This window comes from Triturus cristatus, chromosome 4_1, assembly GCF_964204655.1.
Source record: "Triturus cristatus chromosome 4_1, aTriCri1.1, whole genome shotgun sequence".
Lineage (NCBI taxonomy): Eukaryota > Metazoa > Chordata > Amphibia > Caudata > Salamandridae > Triturus > Triturus cristatus.
The window spans coordinates 1,242,784,594-1,242,806,549 of record NC_140585.1 but is presented as its reverse complement, the minus strand read 5'-3'; the positions used below and the strand labels follow the sequence as shown (position 1 = coordinate 1,242,806,549).

General features: G+C 47.3%; 1 protein-coding gene across 1 annotated transcript in view; it reads right to left on the bottom strand.

The window, feature by feature from the left end:
• ESPL1 (extra spindle pole bodies like 1, separase) overlaps positions 1-21,956 on the bottom strand; it is a 470,161-nt gene that overhangs the window by 327,673 nt on the left and 120,532 nt on the right. Inside the window, exons 11-12 of the mRNA XM_085654666.1 lie at positions 15,393-15,532; positions 14,609-14,743 (exon numbers count right to left, since the gene is read on the bottom strand). Of these exons, the coding sequence (XP_085510792.1) occupies positions 14,609-14,743; positions 15,393-15,532 (275 nt within the window). The remainder of the gene's footprint in view (positions 1-14,608; positions 14,744-15,392; positions 15,533-21,956) is intronic.

The window sequence follows — 21,956 nt, the reverse complement described above, 5'->3', positions numbered from 1 at the left end:
TCCTGACCATGATGAGGGTCTTGAGGAGGGTCTGGAAGCGAAGGCATTGGAACAGGAACGTCAGGTGAAGGCAAAGGATCCGGAACCGCCACAGGTGGTGGTGGAACTTGTGGAATGACTTGCTGTGGGGGAAAACGCTGTCTAATCTGCTAGCATGGCTTGCAGGTCTTGTATTAGAGTTGGAGGCAGATGGCACATCTCACTCTGGCGAGATTGTCTATGGTAAACTCTTTGATGCGGAACTAAAACGTCCTCTTGATAATATTGTTCTTGGTAATCCTCCTCTTCTTCATCTTAATTTTGGCATTTGATGTGTAGCTCCGAAGGATGATGAGCCATCCCAAATGGTCCTTCCTCTTCGTCCTCGTAATCATCATCCTCTTCCTGCACATATGTTTCCAGGAGATGTGAGGGAGTAAGCGGTGAAATATTGCTATATTCAGGTCTTTGAAATGTTTTGAGCTGAAAACTCCTAGATGAAACAGGTGTTGAATGAGTAGGAGCCATAGTCCATGCAGGTGCCGCAGACAGAGCAGATAAGTCCCCAGTCGATGGAATTCTCGTCGACAGGCTCTCCGTCGATGGATTTGTCGTCGACGGGCTCTTTGTCAAAGTAGACGACGGGACCTTAGTCTACGGGACCTTCGTCGACAGAGCAGTCGCCAGCTGCGTCTTCACCGACGTTACTACTCTCGTCGACAGTGGAGGCTTGGTCGACGGTAATGTCGATGTGTACTTCAACGCTGACTTTGTCGACGAGGTAGTCGACGATTCTTCAACGACGGTTCTCTTTGACAGGGTAGTAATCCTCGTCGACAGTATAGGAGAGGTGATGGACGTTGTCGAGACAGTCTCCGTAGACGAAGGAGCAGAAGTGACAGGAATAGTCGACGGAGGGAAAGCCAGAGATTTTGAAAGGCTTTTACTCAGTTTTTGTAGACGTCTTCTTAGAGTCCTTGAGAGCAGAGTCCTGAGGAGACTGCGCTGAACCAGAGGAGATGAGAGGAGTCCTCTGAGAAGGGCCAGAAATAGAGTGGGAAGATTTATGGTGTTTTTTTCCCTCGCTTGAAGAGCGGTCCTGAGACCTAGCTCTCTTACTGGAAGTTGAGGCTCCATCATCCTCTTCAGCCAAAGAGGATTTAAGCCAGAACAGCACTCTCGCCTCCCTATCCCTAAGAGTCTTAGTAGGGAAGGTATGGCAAATTTTGCAATCTTTTGCATCATGTTTAGGGTAGAGGCAGTATATGCCGTCCTTATGCTGGTCATCAACATGGACTCTCTTCTTGGCGCAGGTTCTGCAGGGCTTGAACAAGGCTTTGTCAGACATCATGGCATAAAGAAGAAAAACTGAGTAGCACTCAGGGAGACTCCCTTCCACACAACGTGTGGTGAAAATCTGAGGAGAACTGGCTCTGCTGAGAGTGTTCTAGAGGGTGCTGATAGCAGATTGGTTGGGACCAATTTTTTGGTTCTTTTGGCATAATGATGTAGATAGGCTGCCAAGATCTAGGACTCAGGCCTTTTCTTTGGGGCCAACTACTACTACTATTATTATTATTAGGCAATACTTTTGTATTTACCATGGGACTCCCGCCTCGGAATGATTCAGGCATGTGAATCTATCAAAGACACCCCAATACTGGATAGCTAACTGTGCCTACGTGGTCCTAATACCCATTCGAGTTGAGCACCCTTTTGGGTTTAGCCAGACTGGTTCCCCAGTCCCTGCCTGCAGCCTCTTTTGCAACAGACCGAGAACATGAGAGCCTCCCACAGCGTGACCGAGGTGACCAGTTAATGATGCCTTGGACCTTGGCCCCAACTTAATTCCAGAAGAACAGTCCTGTAATTTGTTGACAAGTGGCCATATGCAGTATATGATTTCTTCAATAGGTTGACACTACCCCAAATATAGTAATGTCTATTTAAATGCTAAAACAAAAATCTTAAAAAGTACTCATCTGATCACAAAGATTTTGGTGCCTAAAATATAAAATGCTTTTATTTTTATAATTTGGTGTCGGACTTCTTTGAGTGTGTGGCCCATTTATTGACTGTGTGTACAACATCTGCTTAACACTTCCCTCTGATATGCCTAAAGCTGCTCACCCACACTACCACTCATAAAGCACTTTGGGTTTTACAATGAGCCCTGTACACTTTTGTACACTGTACTCTGCGCACGGTATAACCACCTAGAGGCAATATCCTATACATAGCCAGCTTCCTACAGTTTGATACCAAACACCATAGGTTTCAGTAAAGCCATCATGTTGCTGGAAAACTCCCAATGACCAGTGCCCAGTACATATACTGAAGATGGCTTCCCTGTTCACTTTTACCATCTAGTAAAATATGCACCCTGCCTTAGGGCTTCGAGGCCTGCAGTGACTTTGTCATGGCACGCAGTGAGTGTGCCATGTCGTGTTTTTACTCATGGTTTGCATCATGACATGCAGTCTGCAATGGCAGGCAGACTGAAATTTGTATGGGGGTCCCTTAGGGTGGCATAATACACGCTGCAGTCCTTAGGGACCCGCGTTGGTACCCAGGCCGTAGGTACCAGAGGTACCACTTACTTACAGGGGTGCCGGAGTGTGGGCCAGTAGTGTTAGAATTAGACCATATTACCTTGTTTTAGGGAAAGGGCACTGGTACTAAGACCTGCTTAGCAGAGACCCACTGCACATCAAACCAGACCAGCGCATGCGCTGGGTCAGGCGAGACCTAAAAACCAGCACCAGTGACAAAAAGGGGCACTTTCCTACATTAATCAAGCTTTGAATGTCCCTCATGTCTCGTTGTGGTGAGCGCAGAGGGAGGGGTTGGGCCAGTAATATAAGTGTCGGGAGAGCCGTCCTCTTGACAGCAGCTATACAGTCGAGCCAAGATAAGCCCCCGTTGTGCCATTTGTGCAGGTCACCTCACATAGATAGCAGCAAGTCTAATTAGTTTGTATGGGCTGTGTCTTTCCTTGAGGGGAAAATCTTTACTCCCAAATATGCGATACATTTTTCAACCCACAACAACGGATATTATTCCAGTATTGTTTCTACAGATTGGTGCAGGTGAGATGTTCAGGAGTTGGGCTTTAAAATAAATCTACAAAAATCCCACTACCCTTCGAAATGTAGCTATTTTTTCTAGGAGGGAGGGAGAGGAGGGAGTGAACAAGGTCTGTTCACGTCAATAGCACATCTTAAGCGTGAAAGCAGATTGTGGACTTCCTTACCAAATGATACTCGCTTTGTAGCTTGGCTTGTTCTGATCACATTTGCTAGTGGCTCTATACAAAGAACGAACAAAAGGCGGATAGCTTGAATTATAAGCGTGAATATTGCTGGGCCTCGTCCCTTTTATTGAACTAACGAACAAGTTACTTACCTTCGGTAACGCTTTTTCTGGTGGATACAGTATCTGCCTGTGGATTCCTCACCTTGTGAATATCCCCTGCGCCAGCATTCCACTAAACTTTTTTCCCCAGCTCTCTACGCCGACGTGGACGTCATAATGCATCGGCTCCGCTCGCGACTCCGTATGACGTCACCGGAGCCATAAGAGAGCCACGTCGGTGTGATGACGTCAGTTCCACCCATTTTTTCCGTGCCCCCGAGGCGCACAGGTGGACCAACGACAAATTCAAAGTATACACAGTAAACATACAATCAAATATACATAGTACATAAACAAAAGGAAAGCTAAATAAAACAAGCATTTCCTACCAATGTACCAGAAAGCATAACATCTCAAACAAGACAACTTTTAAGGTATAAAAAGGTGGTCAACGGGGAGGCGGGTGGGTCAGTGAGGAACCCACAGGCAGATACTGTATCCACCAGAAAAAGCGTTACCGAAGGTAAGTAACTTGTTCTTCTGATGGATACATCTGCCAGTGGATTCCCCACCTTGTGAATAGATTCCCACAGCAGTCCCCACTCCCGGAGGACGTCCACCTTCCTATACCAAAAAATCTTGCAAGACAGAGCGCGCAAAGTGGCCCTCCCTCCTCATCTCAGAGTCCAAGCAATAATGCTTCGCGAAAATATGGAGGGAGGCCCAAGTTGCGGCTTTACAAATATCTGCCACAGGAACACCCCTGGCCAAAGCAGATGTAGACGATTTAGCTCTAGTTGAATGAACCCTAATACCCTCAGGTGGAACCTTACCAGCCAGGGCATAGCAGATCTTGAAGGCAAGGATGATCCATCTCGATAAAGTGCGCTTGTGCACCGCTCTTCCTTTAGAATGACCAACATAGCCCACGAAGAGCTGATCGTCCAGACGAAAGTCCTTCGTTCTGTCCAAGTAAAAGCTCACAGCTCTCTTTGGGTCCAGGCGATGAAGTCTTTCCTCCTCTTTGGAGGGATGAGGAGGTGGATAAAAAACAGGGAGAGTAATAGACTGCCCCAAATGAAACGGAGTACCCACTTTAGGCAGGAAAGCAGCCCTGGTCCCAAGTACCATCCTTTCAGCATGTAATGTTAGAAAAGGGGGTTTAAAACTAAGAGCTTGAAGCTCACTCACCCTCCTTGCCGAGGTTATGGCTACAAGAAAGACCGTCTTAAAGGACAACAGCCTCAGAGGACAACGATGAAGAGGCTCAAACGGGGACCCCATCAGAAAAGTTAAGACAAGATTAAGGTCCCACTGTGGCATTACAAAAGGAGTAGGAGAAAACTTGTTTGTAAGGCCCTTGATAAACCTTCGCACAATCGGAGATTTAAACAATGACGGTTGATCAGGAAGACATAGAAAAGCCGATAAGGCCGAAAGATAGCCCTTGATCGTGGCCACAGCACAGCCCTGCTGAGCCAAGGAAAGAGCAAACTGAAGCACATCAGAAAGATGGTCTTTTAATGGGTCAATGGATCTCTACACACTATTTGACAAACTTAGACCACCTATATGAGTAAACGGACTTGGGGGAGTGTCGCCTGGCCGATAAAATAACATCCACCACATCTGGCGGGAGAGAGAAGGAATTCAGGTTGCCCCGTTCAATCTCCAGGCATGAAGGTGTAAGCTCTGGAGGTGGAGGTGTAGAACCTGCCCCTCCGACTGTGAGAGGAGGTCTGCCCTCAGAGGGAGACGGAGCGGAGGGCACGAGGAGAAGTGGAGAAGATCTGTATGCCACACCCTTCTTGGCCAATCCGGGGCGACCAAAATAACTTGGGCCCGGTCTTGGCGAATCTTCCTCAGAACCCGAGGAACCAAGGGTATGGGAGGAATCGCGTAAAGGAGTTGCGAGCCCCAACTCAACTGAAACGCGTCCAACGCCCCCTGCATCGGAAACTGGAGACTGCAGAATGACGGGCAGTGCGCGTTCTCGCGGGTGGCAAACAGGGCCACCCGAGGGATTCCCCACGTCCGAAAGACATAATGAACCACCTCCGGATGGAGTCTCCACTCGTGGTCGGCGGAGAACTGCCGACAGACTGTCCGCACATACATTCAGCACCCCGGCCAGATGATTTGCCATCAGACAAATCTGATGGTACTGAGCCCAGGACCAGAGACGCAGAGCCTCTCTGCAGAGACAATGCGACCCCACTCCTCCCTGTTTGTTTATATACCACATCGCGGTAGTGTTGTCCGTCAGGACTTGAACCGACTGGCCGCAAAGGGAAGGGAGGAAGGCCTTGAGCACCAAACGAATCGCCCGCAATTCCAGAAGGTTGATGTGAAGCAACCTTTCCTCTGGAGACCAAAGTCCTTTGATCTCCAGATCCCCCAGATGCGCACCCCACCCGAAAGTGGATGCATCCGTTATCCCTGTGGCCACCGATGGAGGTAGATGGAAGGGCTTTCCTTGGGACAGATTGCCCTCCACGCTCCACCAAGATAGATCCGCTGCAGCTTCTCTGGAGATCCTGATCGACTCCATGAGATCTCCGTTGTGCTGATACCACTGCCTGCGGAGGCACCACTGGAGCGCCCTCATGTGCCAGCGTGCATGGTTGACCAACAGAATGCAGGAGGCGAACAGACCAAGCAGGCGAAGGATCTTCAGAACTGGAACAACCACTCCATTGTGGAATAAAGTGACCATCTCCTGAATGTCGAGAATTCTGAGGTGGAGGAAATGCTCGACACAGTAGTGTCCAGTACTGCCCCTATGAACAGGTTGCGTTGAGAGGGCACCAGGTGAGATTTGGGTACATTGATCGAAAAACCCAAGTCGAATAACAGCCGAGATGTTACCTGCAGATGATGTTGCACCATCTCTGGGGACTCTGCCTTCAGAAGCCAGTCGTCCAGGTAGGGGAAAACCGGAATCCCCGACCTCCTGAGATGGGCTGCCACCACTGCCATCACCTTCGTGAAGACTCTAGGTGCGGTGGTAAGACCAAACGGGAGGACCGCAAACTGGTAATGTTGCGACCCAACCGTAAAACGGAGATACTTCCTGTGAGACTTCAGGATTGGGGCATGGAAGTACGCGTCCTGCAAGTCGAGCGACACCATCCAGTCTGCTTGCTGCAACGCTTGAAGAACCTGCGCAAGGGTCAGCATCTTGAATTTCTCCTGTTTCAGGTAAAAGTTCAAGACTCTGAGGTACAGTATCGGACGCAATCTGCCGCCCTTCTTGGGAATCAGGAAATACCGGGAGTAGCATCCCTGACCCATTTCCTGCTCCGGAACCACCTCTATCGCACCCTTTTGAAGCAAGCTAGCACCTCCTTCTGGAGAAGAAGTAGATGGTCCTCTGAGCAGTAACCCTGGCAAGGAGGGTAAGGGGGAGGAAACTCCCGAAAGGGAAGGGCATACCCAGTCTCCACGAGGTTTAAAACCCAAAGGTCGGTTGTAACAGATCTCCAACCTCGCAGAAAGTGGGACACCCGACCCCCCACAGGTCTTACATGATCCAGGATGGGGGATCTAGGGCTGCTTCCCTGAAGCTTCATTAGGAGCAGAGGAGGTAGAAGATGAAGAGGGGTTGCGGCCAGAACCTCTCCAACCTCTTTGTCTCCCTCTATAGGACCTATAGAGGGGATTCTGCTGCTGCTGTTGCTGCTGAGGCTGCCGGAAGGAGCGAAATGAAGACCTCCCAAAACCTCTGAATTTCTTAAGCCCAAATCCTTTAGCAGGAGCCTGCAGACCTAAAGATTTCGCAGTCACCCTGCTCTCTTTAAACCTCTGCAAGGCGGAATCAGCCTTTTCACCCAAAAGTCTGTCCGTCAAAAGGCAAATCCACCAATTTGGCCTGAACGTCTGTAGAGAAGCCAGACGAACGAAGCCACGCTTGCCTCCTAGTGGCTATAGATGACCCCATTATCCTTGCCACCGAATCAGCCGTATCAAGCCCAGACTGAATCACCTGCCTTGCAGCAGCCTGAGTGTCCGTGACCAATTCCATAAAGGACGCCTTATCACCTTCTGGCAACTTAGGGGCTAAAGATTTCATTGAGTCCATGAGAGCATGAACATAGCGCCCTAGTAAGCAGGTGGCATTAGTGGACTTAAGCGACATGCTCCCAGAAGAAAAGGTCTTTTTAGCCGCCTGATCCGCCTTCTTATACTCCCCATCCGCAGGAGTCTGAGGAAAAGCCCCTGAAGCATGCTTCGAGCATGACGCCTGTACCACCAGACTTTCTGGAGAAGGGTGTGAAGATAGAAAACCTGGATCCCCAGGTGCCACCCTATATCTTCTCGCCACCTGCCTGAGACTGCCGGCGAAGAGAGTGGCTTACGCCAGACGTCCATAACTGGCTCCAAAATAGCCTCATTAAAAGGCAGCAAAGGCCCACTGGTCGAGGTAGGCGAATGTAACACCTCCGTCAGAAGGTTAGGTTTATACTCCGCAGAGGGCAACTGCAAGTCCAGCAGCTCTGCGGCCTTTATCACAAGATGGTAAGGAGCCAGTTCCTGCGGTGGAGAGGACCTAGAGGAAGAATGCTCCCACTCCGGAGTCGTATCCAGGCCACTAGCCTCTTGAATCCCTTCAAATTCATCAGAAGATGTATCCACCTCACCTTCTTCCACCTCCACTCTAACGTTCCTCAGCCAAGACCCTCTGGGCCTCTCTCCTTGAACGGATCCGAGGAGCCGGCGTTGGCGGCGCCGTACGCGGAGTCGGTGGAACCGAACGTGGAGCCGGAGGTGTCTGGGTCGGCTACGCCAGAGTCAGATTCGGCTGCGCCGGACGCGGCGCCGAAGGAGTCGGCAACTGCGTCGAGGAAGGCTCCGAAGAAGGTCGATCCAATCGAAGCCGAGATGGATCCCCAGACGGCGCCGGAAACTGCCACGAAGGCGCCATCGGCAGAAAGGGCATAAACGGGGCCTTGGTATAATGCTGCGCCACTCCCAGAGTATATGCCATAGGACCCACGGGACCAGTAGGTGCGCTGGATGGGAAGGAAGCCCGTTGGAAAATCCCATACATCGCATTTAAAAAATGCGCCGAATCCGCACCCGGAGTCAGGAACTGCGGATAAGGTAATAATCCCAGATCCGGCTGAGGAGTACCTGGTACCGGAGCCGCAGGATCATCCGGCTCTGGAGAAGGCTCTTTTTCCTGCTCTTGCTCGGCCTCCGAAGCCGAAGACTCCACTGGAACCGGTGACTGCGCTGGTGACTGCGCCAGGGACCGCGCCGGAGTCCGCTTCGGCGAAGGAGATCCCTCTGGAGACTTAGATGGAGAAGGAGACACATCCTTACTTCGACGTCGAGGCGAAGTCGATCTCGACGCCTTGCTCTTCGAAGACCGACGCCGAGAGGAATGCTTCCTCTTATGATGTTTCTTCGACTTCGAAGAATGCGAAGTCGACGACTCCGGTCTCTATCTTTCCTTCTTCCTACCTCTTCTTCTTAGCCTTGGCCATGAAGAGCTTCGCCTCCCTTTCTTTCAAGGCCTTGGGATTAATCCTTCTGCAGCTGGAACAATCTTCCACGTCGTGGCCAGATGAAAGGCACCACAAACAATCTTCATGGGGGTCTGTCATTGACATGCGGCCCCCACATTCCCTACAGGGTTTAAAATCCGACTTCCTAGTCGAAGACATGACAATTTTCTCCAACAGTAACACTACACGACTACAAAGTAGCAGGAGTGCGCTGGAAAAACCGTTGCTCGTCGAAGGCGCGGAAAAAAGGGAACTGACGTCATCACGCCGACGTGGCTCTCTTATGGCTCCGGTGATGTCATACGGAGTCCCGAGCGGAGCAGATGCATTATGACGTCGTCCACGTCGGCGTAGAGAGCTGGGGAAAAAAGTTCCGTGGAATGCTGGCGCAGGGGATATTCACAAGGTGAGGCATCCACTGGCAGATGTATCCATCAGAATGAAAATATACCTAAATAGAGCATACACTCTCCAAATACTAATCTGTCCTCAAAGATTAATGGGGTACACCAGCGACACAAAATACAGATTTCGTAACCAGACTTCACAGTAGTGGAACAGTAATTTAAAAAAAAAAAAAAAAAAACACAAGCAAAGCAGCAAGCAGCTGCTGCCATCAAATTTACCACAAACGGCAATAGCAAACCGAACTGCAGAACCACCTAATTGGGTAGAGAAGAAAAATATCCATTGCCTGTAGTGTTGTAGATTCATATGCTTAGCATACTCCTGCCATCTAGTGTTTGGCTTGAACATTGCAAGATTTTTGTTCGAAAAGTCTTTCGAGTCATGCAGTATAGCAACCCCTCCTATAGAGTGTTTTGTGCATAGTCATCTGCTACTTTGTTAGATTGTTTTTGGCCCATCGGGTGAGCTTAGGATAGGAGCAGGACATGACAGTAAAGAAGAACATGCACGTTATAGTTGAGAAAGATAAATGTTGAGTGGAATAGTGTGTTTGTCAGCCATTAGCTTCCATGGAGGAGGGTGGTTACATCTGAAAATATGGCACTTGATGCTACGAATAGATTCTTACAGGGTAACATATTCCATTCGTAGCATATGTTGGCCGTACATACATATGCTTAGCATCTAATGTAATGTGTATAAATTGGATTACCCGAAAGGCTAACAGACTCGGGTCAATATTGCGGTACAGCAAAGAAATGGTCAAGTAACAACAATGATAAAAAATAAAAGTTGCATCCAAAATACCAATTTTAAATTCAAACTTGCAAGGAATGCAGTTTATTTCCAATGAAGTTATGAAATTGAGTTGTGGCAATGCAGTTGCTCTTTCCTCTTTAGATGATTCAAATATTTACAAAAATAGGTGCTCAAGGTTGGGAAACGGGAAATAGGGAGAGATTCTGGTCGAAGTGGAACCATGAGGGTAGTGGGCAAGGAAAAGGTAGTGTGACATATCCATCACATTCACATGGTGACACTGATCCGGCCTTAACAAAGGTCAGTTGTTCCAAATGTGTCACATAGCAGTACATAAACACAGTCAATAAATTACAGCTGTCCTGGCTTGTGATCGGATTGTAGTCAACTTTGAGCCCTAAACAGTTAACTAAGTGAATCCCGCCTTAGGGTGGGGTCATCATCAGGACTGAGAAAGTGAAAGGCACAGAGGCAATATGATACTGCGTATTAGGAAGGCAAATCTTATTGAAAAAGGTAGTGAATGCGCATAAAATGAGGTAAATTATTACATAATAAAGCATCCAGTGTGTTTCTATGGGCTGGGCAGTCGTGTGGAAATTGGGCTTAACAGAGCTCCTGAATGAAGAGAAAATACTTAACCCGTTGCATGCTCATGACTAGCTCAGCTCGTCATGATTCACAGAGGAGCTGTGCTCATGACGAGCTGAGCTAGTCAAAATGGCCGTAATCCGCCCACACGCGATTAATTCCCCGCGTGTGCTTAGCAGGCCCCCTCTGTGCTTAGTCTAATCCTCAAAGCTTGGCCCCTGCAACCGAGTTATTTACCTGCAAGCAACGTGGTTTCGCGCAGCCCCAGCCTCCATTTAAATGCTTTGGACCGAACTCAGATTTTGACCTCTGCACGTGGCCACCCCTGTGCTGCTGGTGGTGCAGTTTTGGTCCTTACCTGATCCTTGTCCCTTGCTAACCTTTTGTACCAAAGACTGGTTCTGTAAGTCAGACACTTACCAGTATAACCGCATTATTGTTTTCCTCCATAGGATAACATTGTACTACTATGAAATTGGTGTGTCAATATCTGAAAGTGAAAAGTATTTCTATTTAAAAATGTACTTACCTTGGGAGCTCCCCCATACACCGCAGCTGGCCTTGCTTCCTGTTATGGAGGGGATAGGAGGCAATATTTACCAGCGACACCTCATGCAATTGGGTTTTACCCTGGCGAAAAGGGACATCGCCAAGGCATGGAAGGCGTTAAGGGCCCCATCGGTGGCCGCATGGAAGAATGGGCTAGACTTCTGTATGGTGCTGGAACAACCCATCTTTGTCGCTAGGGGGTGCCCACGCAAACACTACAAGATTTGGAAACTGTGGGCGGACTATCGAGGACCGTGGTTAGACCCGCCATCAGCAACAGAGGTCCATCCTTTGGGATAACCCATATGTACGTTTTCAGACTGTGGGGTGCAATGCGCGGGGGGGTCCACTCTGCCTGCTAGGTTTACAAGCTGTGGATGGGACTACGCGGATTTTGTGCGATCGGGGGGAGAGGGGAATTCCCTTTATTGTTGCTTATATTTGTTTCGATTTCATTGGAAAATGTTAAATTCATCATATTTGTATGGTTTGGTTGGGCAGTTGCCTCTGGGGTTCAGAGCTCGACAATACATATGCAACTTGACAAATAAAATGTGTATTAAAAAAAAGTACTTACCTGATTGCAAAGATCTTGGTCTTAAAATAAAAGTTACATTTTTTCTAAAATTGGTGTGGGTCTCCTTACGAGTCGTGTGTCCATCATTGGTCAATGTAGTGCAATAAATGTCTTACACTCCTATGGGTTAGGCCTAAGCGTGCTCACCCACACTACCACTCAAAGCAATGAGCCCTGTACTCTTTTGTACACTCTACTCTGTGCACGGTATAACCACCTAGTGGCAATATCCTATACAGAGCCAGCTTCCTAGTGTCTCCTTGGTTCTGTAGGAGGAGCATCACCTGTCCCTTGAGAATAGGCTCATTTTCTTGCCGAATGTACTACGAGAGAATCAGGAGGGACAGATCCCTTTACATAAGTTAGGTCAGTTGGTGAGAATTATAAAGATAGATATGTGCATATCAAGCATGTGCATATCAACTTTATGACTTTCCACAGCACTGCGCAGTACCTCATAATTAGGACACCAATTTTTTGTGGGTTTTTTTACATTTCCGTCTGTATTTATTCATATTTATTATGGGTTTTGTGAAAAAAAATAAAGCTGAACCTGTACTTCTATGAAACTATGCACATTTCAGTATCAGCCGTGTGCATATCTACTGCCGTTTATGCCTCTTCACTAAAGTCCCTTTCTTTCTCAGCCCCCTTACCTATCAATCCACACAGTTATTGGCCTGGCAGTCATGTCAAAGTGTATTTAGAATCATCAAAAATCACTCAATTTCCTTTTTTTATCCACATTTAAAATAAATACAGAAATGGTTTTTTGTCTGTATTTATCTGTAAAAATATGTCAAAACGGTAAACAGGGAGCCTTAATCATATGTGGTGGTGTTGTCAGATGGGTAAGATTTTGAGGGGTATAGATCGAGATCTGCATGTCCTCGGGGTCAACATTATAGCCATCCCAGTGTTCAAGTGTATTAGGATCACCGTGTGGATCTGGGTAGTATGAATTGTAGTACAGAGTCTATGTTTTCCAGATTGCTGCTGTCCCCGAACTAAGGTATTGGGTGGACATGAGGGGAGCGTGGTAGTGAGGTTGGTAAAGGTGGAGGTGTGGTGGGCGTTGGCAAAACAGGAAAGAGGAAAAGGTGTAAATAGAACTGGAGGGGTACGTGGTAGAGGGGGTGGAAGCTCCAGTAGGAAATGAACTGCACTGGTGCCCCTGTCCTTATGTTTTTTACATTGAGGCTTCTGTGTTTGAGGTCTCATAATCTCCTCCTCAAAAGTTTTCTTGCGTTATGTTAATTGCCTGTAGGTGGTTTGGTTACCACCTTGCCTGTATCTGGGGTTATAGCCAGAACCCTTTACTTGGGATAGAGGTCTTCTGGTAGCTTGGACAAAATAGGCTGAACAGGCAGTTACTTGGGGTTTGAATGGGCTTTGGTTTTCGGGGCCGAGACGGACTTCGGCGTCAACAAAGTCAGATGCTCAGGATGTTTTTGATGCTGGCGGGTTTTTCGGCACCGATGGCGACCTGGTGTCTGATGGGGTTTTTGGAGCCGAGGGAATTTTCAGCACCAACAGCGTCCTTGAGTCAGAAGATGCTCTGGGTGTCCTTGGCCCGGTGTTAGACTCTGAAGGCTTTTTCAACATCAATATATGTTTTTTTGATGCCAGCTCAGAGATTAGCTTTGCTTTGGAATGAATTTTTGCCTTAGTCTTTTCCAGCACAAAAGACTTGTGTCCCTCTCCATGAAACCAGGTGTCAGTGTTGATGGGCAAGGGATATAGCCAGCTAGCCCACCACAATTTACCATGCCAGAGTGAAATCCAATGCACTCCCTTCCTCATACTTGAAATCTGGATGTCTTTACCATGGCTTCCAGTATGAAGCATTTAGCATCCACATCCCATCCAAGCAAGCCTAGACAAATGTTGGGAGAGGAAACAGGGATGCGTGACTTGAAGATTGTAATCACCCAGGGTCATCACCTTTCAGGAGAAGGGACACCCTGGCAGGTGTACAAATTGATTAACACTTAGAAATGTGCTTCAGCATTTACCAAAGGCTAGCTGCTGCGAAACACCTGTGCGAGACTGCCTTAGAGAGGTCACCCCAGCCAACTATGCAGCAAAGCCACTACTCAGCAGGAGGATATCTAGGTCAAAACAAGGCTCAATGTTTAGCTATAGAAAAAGTTGTGTACTCCATCAAGACCCGGATCCCACACGTATTCACTTGCCTTCATTATGATGGTGAATCCATGTATGCATTTTTTTTTTATTTTACACGTTTGTGGTTCTGTAGTATGCAAACAGATGTGCATTTGTGGACACAGGCCATAATCGCACCAAAATATTTGCAAACCAAAACTAGACTAATGTTAATTTTGGCCTTTGAAGATGCTCTAAAGCACTGTTGCGAAAACTTTTTAAAACCCCAGTTCAATTTGGGCTTAGAACTTACCATCAGGTTTTAGGGACACATGAACAGTATGCCTGTTGGATAGCATGGGTCAGAGTCTGTTAAGCTAAAGTACCTAGGACATAAGAAAAAAGCTTTTGGTGCCTCAACTATGGGGCAGTCTGGTTCTCAATACTAATTCTCAGCTTCTAGTATTAACAATTTACCAAAATGTAATCGAAGTCCATTTTTCTATCATTAAAAACAGTGCGAAATAGTATTGTGTCCCAAAACATCACTGTTAAAGCCATTCTTTGAATGAATGCCAAGTAACCCGACTGATCTTGGACCGCAAAGAAGGCCTCTCACTCCACAAAAGCAATGTAGCTTGTCATCCAAACCAAGAAACAACAAGGTTTCCAACCCTTCTAAATTAAACTGATTTATCTCTAAATTCTGCCTGCATCAAGGGAAAGGCTAGATATTTAAAATCATAAAATCAGAATTCGATAATTTGGCACATACCTTAGCATAGCTGGGGCATTCCAGTAATAACAATATCTTGGAAAGATGACACAAGACATTTACAGTAGCTAAGTGGTCCTCAAGCGCATTGGAGAGTCTTCGAAGCAGGAGATAGCACTCAATTGATTCAAGGGGCTGCAAAGAGGTAAGGCACATCAGAGCACAACTCCTAATAAAAACATACAAAACTATTTCCTGTACAGATTTACTAGCAATGTATTCACTGAAGCCACATAGATCACCCCACTGCCTTTTAAAAAGATTCCAGAGATATTTACATGAGGAACATAAAAACTCCTAAGTCTTCCAAAACCACCATGACATTAATTTCAGGTAAGAGGATATTCAACCAGTTAATTAGAATGGAAATACCACACCTTTGACCATGTTTACAGCTCCACTCTTGCTCCTCTAGCCAGGCTAGCAGACTTGTTGGAGGTAACTGATGCAGTCATAAGCAGCACTTATCAGACGTCCACTTCCCACACCCATGTTGCCTTCCAACGACAGCCTCAGCTTACCCCTCTATCCAGCAGATGGGAATGTGCACCATAACATACTCTAACAGACTGCACTTTTGAACACACCTCAGTTGACAAAGTTACATTCCAAAAAATACTTTTGAGTGCAACCAAATGAGTAGGGATCCTCCAGGACAGAGTACCATACCAATTGTGATATTAAGTAGGATATGTGCGACATGCATCAGAAAAGCCTACACAGACCAGATAATATGGAGTGCTAAATAACTGTCCCAGTCTTCACCACAAGAGCTATACTGTACCTTTCCAATGAGCTTGTACAGAGCTCCTAGAATATGTAGTGATGCTACGGTTTGTTCAGTGCAGCGCACTTTTGGAACATGTTGTGAAGAGAGAACTTTCTTCCACAGAGCGAGAGCTTCATCCAGGCACTTCGACTGGCCTACAATACGCAATTTGACATGTGAAAAAAGGGCACAGCAGAAGAGGCTACACAGGGGACCACGTTGTAATATTTATCAATAGTACTAAAAAAACAAAAGTAGATGTTTCATAAACCAGCATTTTAGAATCAGGGGCATGACAAGCAAGGTTTGATCATTTCTACAGCATTGCAGAAAAGTCTACCTTAGAACAGCCATGGGGTCACTACCAAAAATGAAGTTTAAAGAGCACATTTAGAAACTTACACAATGACAAGATTACTTACCTTCGGTAACTATCTTTCTGGTGGAAAAGCCATCTACAGATACCCCACCTTTGGACTATCCCAGGCTTCAGAGAGAATAAAAAAATGTAACTGCTCTCCACACTAGTTGGGGTCATTGGCTCCACTTTGGTGCCGGAAGCAGCATCCTCATGACATCACTTGAGCCATAAAGCATACCGGTCAGCACACTGAGGTCAGTTTCCATTTCATTTTTTAACACGTGTTAGAGGCAAATTGATGAGAATAGCGCAAGGTGACTTAGGTGCAGTACAATTTACAAAAATCAGGACCTTAATAAAAGGTTTACAAAATCACCAGCAATTAACAGGGGGGAGGGCGGTTCGGTTGAAGGTAAATTACTTTCTTTTGAATGATACTTCTACCTGCAGATTCCTTACCTTTTGAATAGATGCCCCAAGCATTACCTGGCCAGGGGGTGAGCAGATAGCTGGATATACTAAGAAATCTTGGAGGACTAAGCATGTGAAGTATCCTTTTCGCACTTCCAAGTCCAGACAGTATTGTTTTGCAGAAGGGGGAAGGAGGAAGGAGGAGAAGCTCAAGCTGCAGCCTCAAAAATGTCTAAAACCTGAACCTCTTGTTAGTGCAGAGACAGAAGACACCGCACTGGTGGAATAAGCCCGGATTATTTAGGAGCAAAGTAGTAACATATTCCAATGCACAAGATGCTCTATCTTGACAATGTCCTCTTGTGGACAGTATTGCCCTTTATCTTGCCCACATAGCCAATGAAAATATGGTTATTAATTCTTAACTCGTTGGTGCTGTTTATGTAAAAGCAGATTGCTCTTTTGGGGTCTAGTCTGTGAGCTCTCTTCTTTCGTAGGATGTGGGGGAAGGAATGAATGCAGGAAGTGGGATGAATTGGTCTAAACGAAAGGGCATGACCACCGAAAGCAGGAAAGCAGCCCTGGTTCTGAGAACCAACCCGTCCGGTAAGAAAGAGGTGGAGGGAAGCTTTACACTTGATGCCTGCAACTCAAGTCTTGCTGACCACAATGGCAATACGAAAACCTGTTTTGAAAGGAAGCACTCGCAATGGGCAATTGTGCAATGGCTCAAACTGGGAACACATTAAAATTCAGAACAAGATTAAGGCCTCATGTCGGCAATATGAATGGGGAATTGGGAAACACGTTTGTGATACCTTGCAAACCCCTCATGAGTACATGGGACTTGAAAGGAGACTGTTGGCCTGGGAGACAGAAGCAGATAAGGCTGCTGAATATCCCTTGACTGCTTACTGCACACTTTTGTTGAGCCAGCGAAAGGGGTAAATTGTACAATGTCTGTTATTTGGGCCTGAAGAACAAGTAACCTAGAACCGCTAATGCTTTATCTGGTAGAGACTGTCTGATTGGCTCCACAGTCGTCTACATCAGAAGTGACATTACAGTGTATCTACAGGCACCACCCAGAGTTCTAACATCAGTTTCTTTCATGAATAGTTCTGTGCACCCCACACCCCACTTCTGCACGCGCTAATAGTAGTTACAGCTTCAGCCCGGGTGGAGTGAGCCCAGAGGCCATCAGCTGGTCGCTGCGCAGAAGTTTTAAGTTCCACTGGAGGAATCTGGAAAATACCGCAGAATTACATAAAATCCCCCGCTCAGTCAGTGGCATTAACTACTTTAACCTTGTGAGAAAGTGGCTCTGTATTTACTGTTCCCTAATAGGTACAGGGTGTACAGAGTCCACAGTCCCCCAGGGTTTGACAGAGGTTAAAGTTAGATATAACCTTACTCTCTAAAGTGGTAGCTTGGTCGAGCAGTAAGGCAGTACCAGAGGACAGTGTAAAGCATTTGTTGTACACACTCAGTCAGCAAATGGTCTCACACACTCAACTGAACTCTAGGCCAATGGTTTATATATAAAAAGTTATATGTGTTTTATTTTAGAACCAACACTTGGATTTAAAATATACTTTCTCAGCATGAGATGTTTCATATAAATACTTTTGCAATATGCAATTGGCGTTTGTAAACAGTTACAAGTGGTTGCAATGGCAACTCTATTTTAAACACAACAATGCATTGAGCTCAATGATAAATTCAAGTTATTTGTAACAGATTACTTTTTAGATTACTTTTGGAATTCCAGGACTGGATCCTAGATTCAGTCCTGTGTCAGTATTCAGAATCAAGTGATGAAAGTCGACTTAAGTACTGTAAGGATTTTTAAACAATATTTAGCTATTTTAAAAGTTGACACTTAGAAAATATTTCAGAGAAAACAGTCAATGATTCCCTATGGAAGAAAATGCAGGTTACAGGTACAGTATGTTGTCGTTACTTTTGTAATCCAGTACTGGGTGCCTAGACTCAGTACTGGGACCTTTATCCAAAACAGGTAAGCAATTACGTTTTCAGATATCATACGATTTTTGAAGAATATTTAAAGATTGCAGAAATCGACAGAAGAAATTCACAGAAAAACAGTCAATGGTTTCCTATGGAAGAAAATTGAGTTAAGGGTAAGTACAGTTGTAGAGATTTTTCAGAGGCAGTGCTGGGCATCAAGATCCAGCACTGGGAGTTCACCTAGGAACAGGTGAGTAAATTCGTTTTTGCCACTCGGCTGATTTTTGGTGAAGATTTGAAAAGTCCACGCTTAGAAGAAATTTCAGGAAAAAGCCAGTCAGTGTTACCCTATGAGGAAAATAGAGTTTGCGGTTTAAGGGTAAGTACTCGACTGGCAGAGTTGAGGTTCTGGGCACAGACTCCGGGGTCTCCCAGGGTCAGGTAGGTACAGTTGGTTCACCCTCAGCGGCTCTAGGACGGCCGGGTGCAGAGAGTTATGCCCAATGTTAACCTATGAGGGATAGGGGGGCCTTGTTTGGTGGCTGCTGTCTGGCAAGCCACGCGGCTGTGGGAGCTGGGCTCCTGGTCACTTACTCAGGGCAATTGGGGAAGTAGGTAGGTGTAGATCTTTCACTGCCAGGGCCACTCGGGCGGCTGGGTGCAGAGTGCTTTTGAGCCTTCGGGCGCTCAATGGATTTCAATGGGAAATCTCCGGTTTGGAAAAAGACTGCAAGCTCGGGGACGAGGACTCTTCAGGTGCCACCACCACTTCGAGAGGTAAGTTGGGTAGTTGGAGGATAGGTAGGTACCCCGGGATTGGACACAGAGGGCCGTGGGGCTCCGGGTGCAGGGGTGCCTTTTGGTGTCGGGAAATCTTACCCTCTGTTGATCGCGGTTGGGGTGGCACACTGTTCTGAGGCTGCAGGCTTCTTCAGGATTGTCGAGGGGGGTCCTTGGGGGCCGGACTCGGGGTCACAGTCGCAGTGGGGTCGTCCTCGTGGGTTTAGTTCACTCCGGCACCGGTCAGGCTTGGCTGGTGCAGTGGGCTGGGATCGCGGTTCCGGGCTGCTGCCAGGGGTGAAAGGTAGGTTCTGAGTAGAGCCTCTACTCATGGGAGTCCCAGGGAATCAGAGTTCAAAGGTAGCCAGGTCCTCCGGGGTTTCTGAGGTTGCTGGCCACAAGAGATGCCGCGCTGGAGCAGGTTCGAGGGTCGACAGGCCGGTAGGGCTGGGGCCAAAGCAGTTGGTGTCTTCCTCTTTTTAGCAGCTGCAGGGCAGGTCTTTGTTCTTCTTGCTCTTCTTGTAGTTTCGAATCTGGGAAAGGAAGGTTCAGGGTGCCCCTAAATACTAGATTTAGGGGCGTTACAGGTAGGTGAAGGGCAGGGGCCAATGGGTCCCTGTCCTGGGGTGGGTACACCCCCTATCCTGCCTCTCTCCTGTGGGAGGGGGGCAGGAGCCTAGTCATGATTGGGCAGGGCTTCCCATCTTCAAGATGGCGAGAGCCCGGAGATGTGCTTCACCTCTCCTCCCCCACCTGAGGGGTGGGGGTGGCAGGCTGGCACATCCCCTGTCCCTATTTGGGGTTTCCGGCCAAGCTTCCCGCCAGAGTGGGGGGTTGCAGTGGCCTGTGGAAGCTCACAGAGGCGGAATGTCTTTGAAGCTTCCCCCTGCCCATCCTGGGGTAGGAGATTTAGCACCTCGCCCAGGTTGTGCATTGTTGCAGGCCCAGGAGAGCAGGGGCTCTCCTACCCAGGGGTCCAGCAACATGTCTGCTGTGTAGCAGCCTAGGCAGCCTCAGAACAGACGTGGATTGTAGGTTTAGGATTCAGGGGGCCTCTCTAAGATGCCCTCTGTGGTGCTTTGTACATTAAATCACACACTGTCATCAGTGTGGATTTAATGTGCTGAGCAGTTTGATACCAAACTTCTCAGTCTTCAGTGCTGCCATTATGGTGCTGTGGAGTTCGTGTTTGACAAGCTCCCAGCCCCATATTCTCTTAGCTGGCAGCACTGCATTTACAGGACCCAGGAATGGACCTGGGTACTGTAGGGGCACAAGGCTCCTGCCTGTGTGTCCACACCACTGGCATAGGGCACCCAGCTAGAGGGGTGGCTGATGTATGCCAGGGCAGTGTAGGTTGTGGGCATGGCACACAGGGATGTGTGCCATGTCGACTCGGTTTTGTCTTGTATCCAGACACTCAGCCTGCAAGAGCAGTGTGTGTGTGTTAGGGTACAGGTCCTCTAAGGGTGGCACAATGAGTGCTGCAGCCCTTAGAGGCCTTCCCTGGTCACAAGGCCCTGGGTACCTAGGGTACCACTTACCAGGGGATGACATGTGGCCAGGGTTTGCCAATTTGGGTTTTGGCTGTTAGGCAGTTTTTAGGGAAGGAATACAGGCCCTGGGCACCTGATTGGCAGGAGCCCAGGGCACAACAAGGAAAAGTGCATCAGCTATTAGGCAAAAATGGGGGGGGGGGGGTTACTGCAACAGAAACCCACTTTCTTACAAATCTGCAATGGTTTTTAAACATCGAGGGACTGCTCCCTCTTCCCACAGTATTTAGAAAGCACTGTATTACCTTCTGCACTCTTACATACTCTGCAGTGTAACTTTTAATCACTGCAGAGTATGCAACGGCATCGAGGGGCATACAGATTCCAAACGTAGTTGGTCTGCTCCCTCTTGTCATTTTTAGAAACAACTGTATAACTTTGTGCCCTTATATACTCTGTAGTGATTAAAACCTTTAGTCGCTGCAGAGCATGCAAGGGCACCTGGAGGCAGCGCTATTTTCTTAGGCAAAATGTGTTCTTGCATCCACTTTTGGACGAGTGGGTGCATTTTGTGCTTAGAAAATAGTGCCAAATGCCCACTGAGTCCCGTAATTCCACAGAATTTTAATGTAATTCCACAGCCTCAAAGTCCACAAATTCTTCCCACCCCTTATTTTTATACAGAGTACTATAGATCTGAAGAGGATTTGTTTCTGCACAGCCTTGCCCATCTTTGCTCCGGTGAACACAACAAAGAGCTGGTCGTCCACCTAATGGTTTTTGGTGCGATCAATATAGAAAGACGGAGCCTTTTTAGGGTCCAAACAATGGAGTCTCTCCTCCTTTCATGGATGAGCCAAAGCATATAAGGCAGGCAGAGTAATACTCTGGCCAATATGAAAAGCAGTAAACAGTTTTGGGAGAAAAAAAAGGCACATGTCCAGAGAATCAGTAGGTCAGGAAAGAAGTTGGGGTATAGAAGCAGATCAAACAGCCTTAAGTTCATTGACTGCCTGGCTGATTTAATGGCTACCAGGAATGCGGTTTTCAAAGTCAAAAGCCGCAGAGGGCAGCTAAGCAGGGGGTCAAAGGGAGAATAGATCAGAAAAGTAAGGACTAGATGGAAGTTCCATTAGGGCATCACTAAAGGAGTAGGTAGGAACAATTGTTGCAAACTTTTAAAAAAACACAACTGGTGAATCAAATAGGGATGGGTGATCCAGCAGCCACAAGCAAGTCAAGACTGCTGACAGCCTTGACCGGTGCACAGTGCAAAGCCTTGCAGAGCTAAAGAACAAAAAAAAAAAACTTCAGCAAGTGGTGCAGAAATGGGGTCTACATGGTGTGAGGAACACCGAACTACTAACTTATCCCAACAGCAGGCGTAGATCATTTTAATAGAGGGACGCCTGGCTGACAAGATATCACAAACTTCGAGAGGGAGATCAAAAACCCTTAACTGTCAGCACTAAATCTCCATGTATGAACCTGGAGGGTGTGATAGAAGATCCTCCTGAAGCAGCCTGACCAGAGGATAGATGCACATTGTTGGAAATTCTC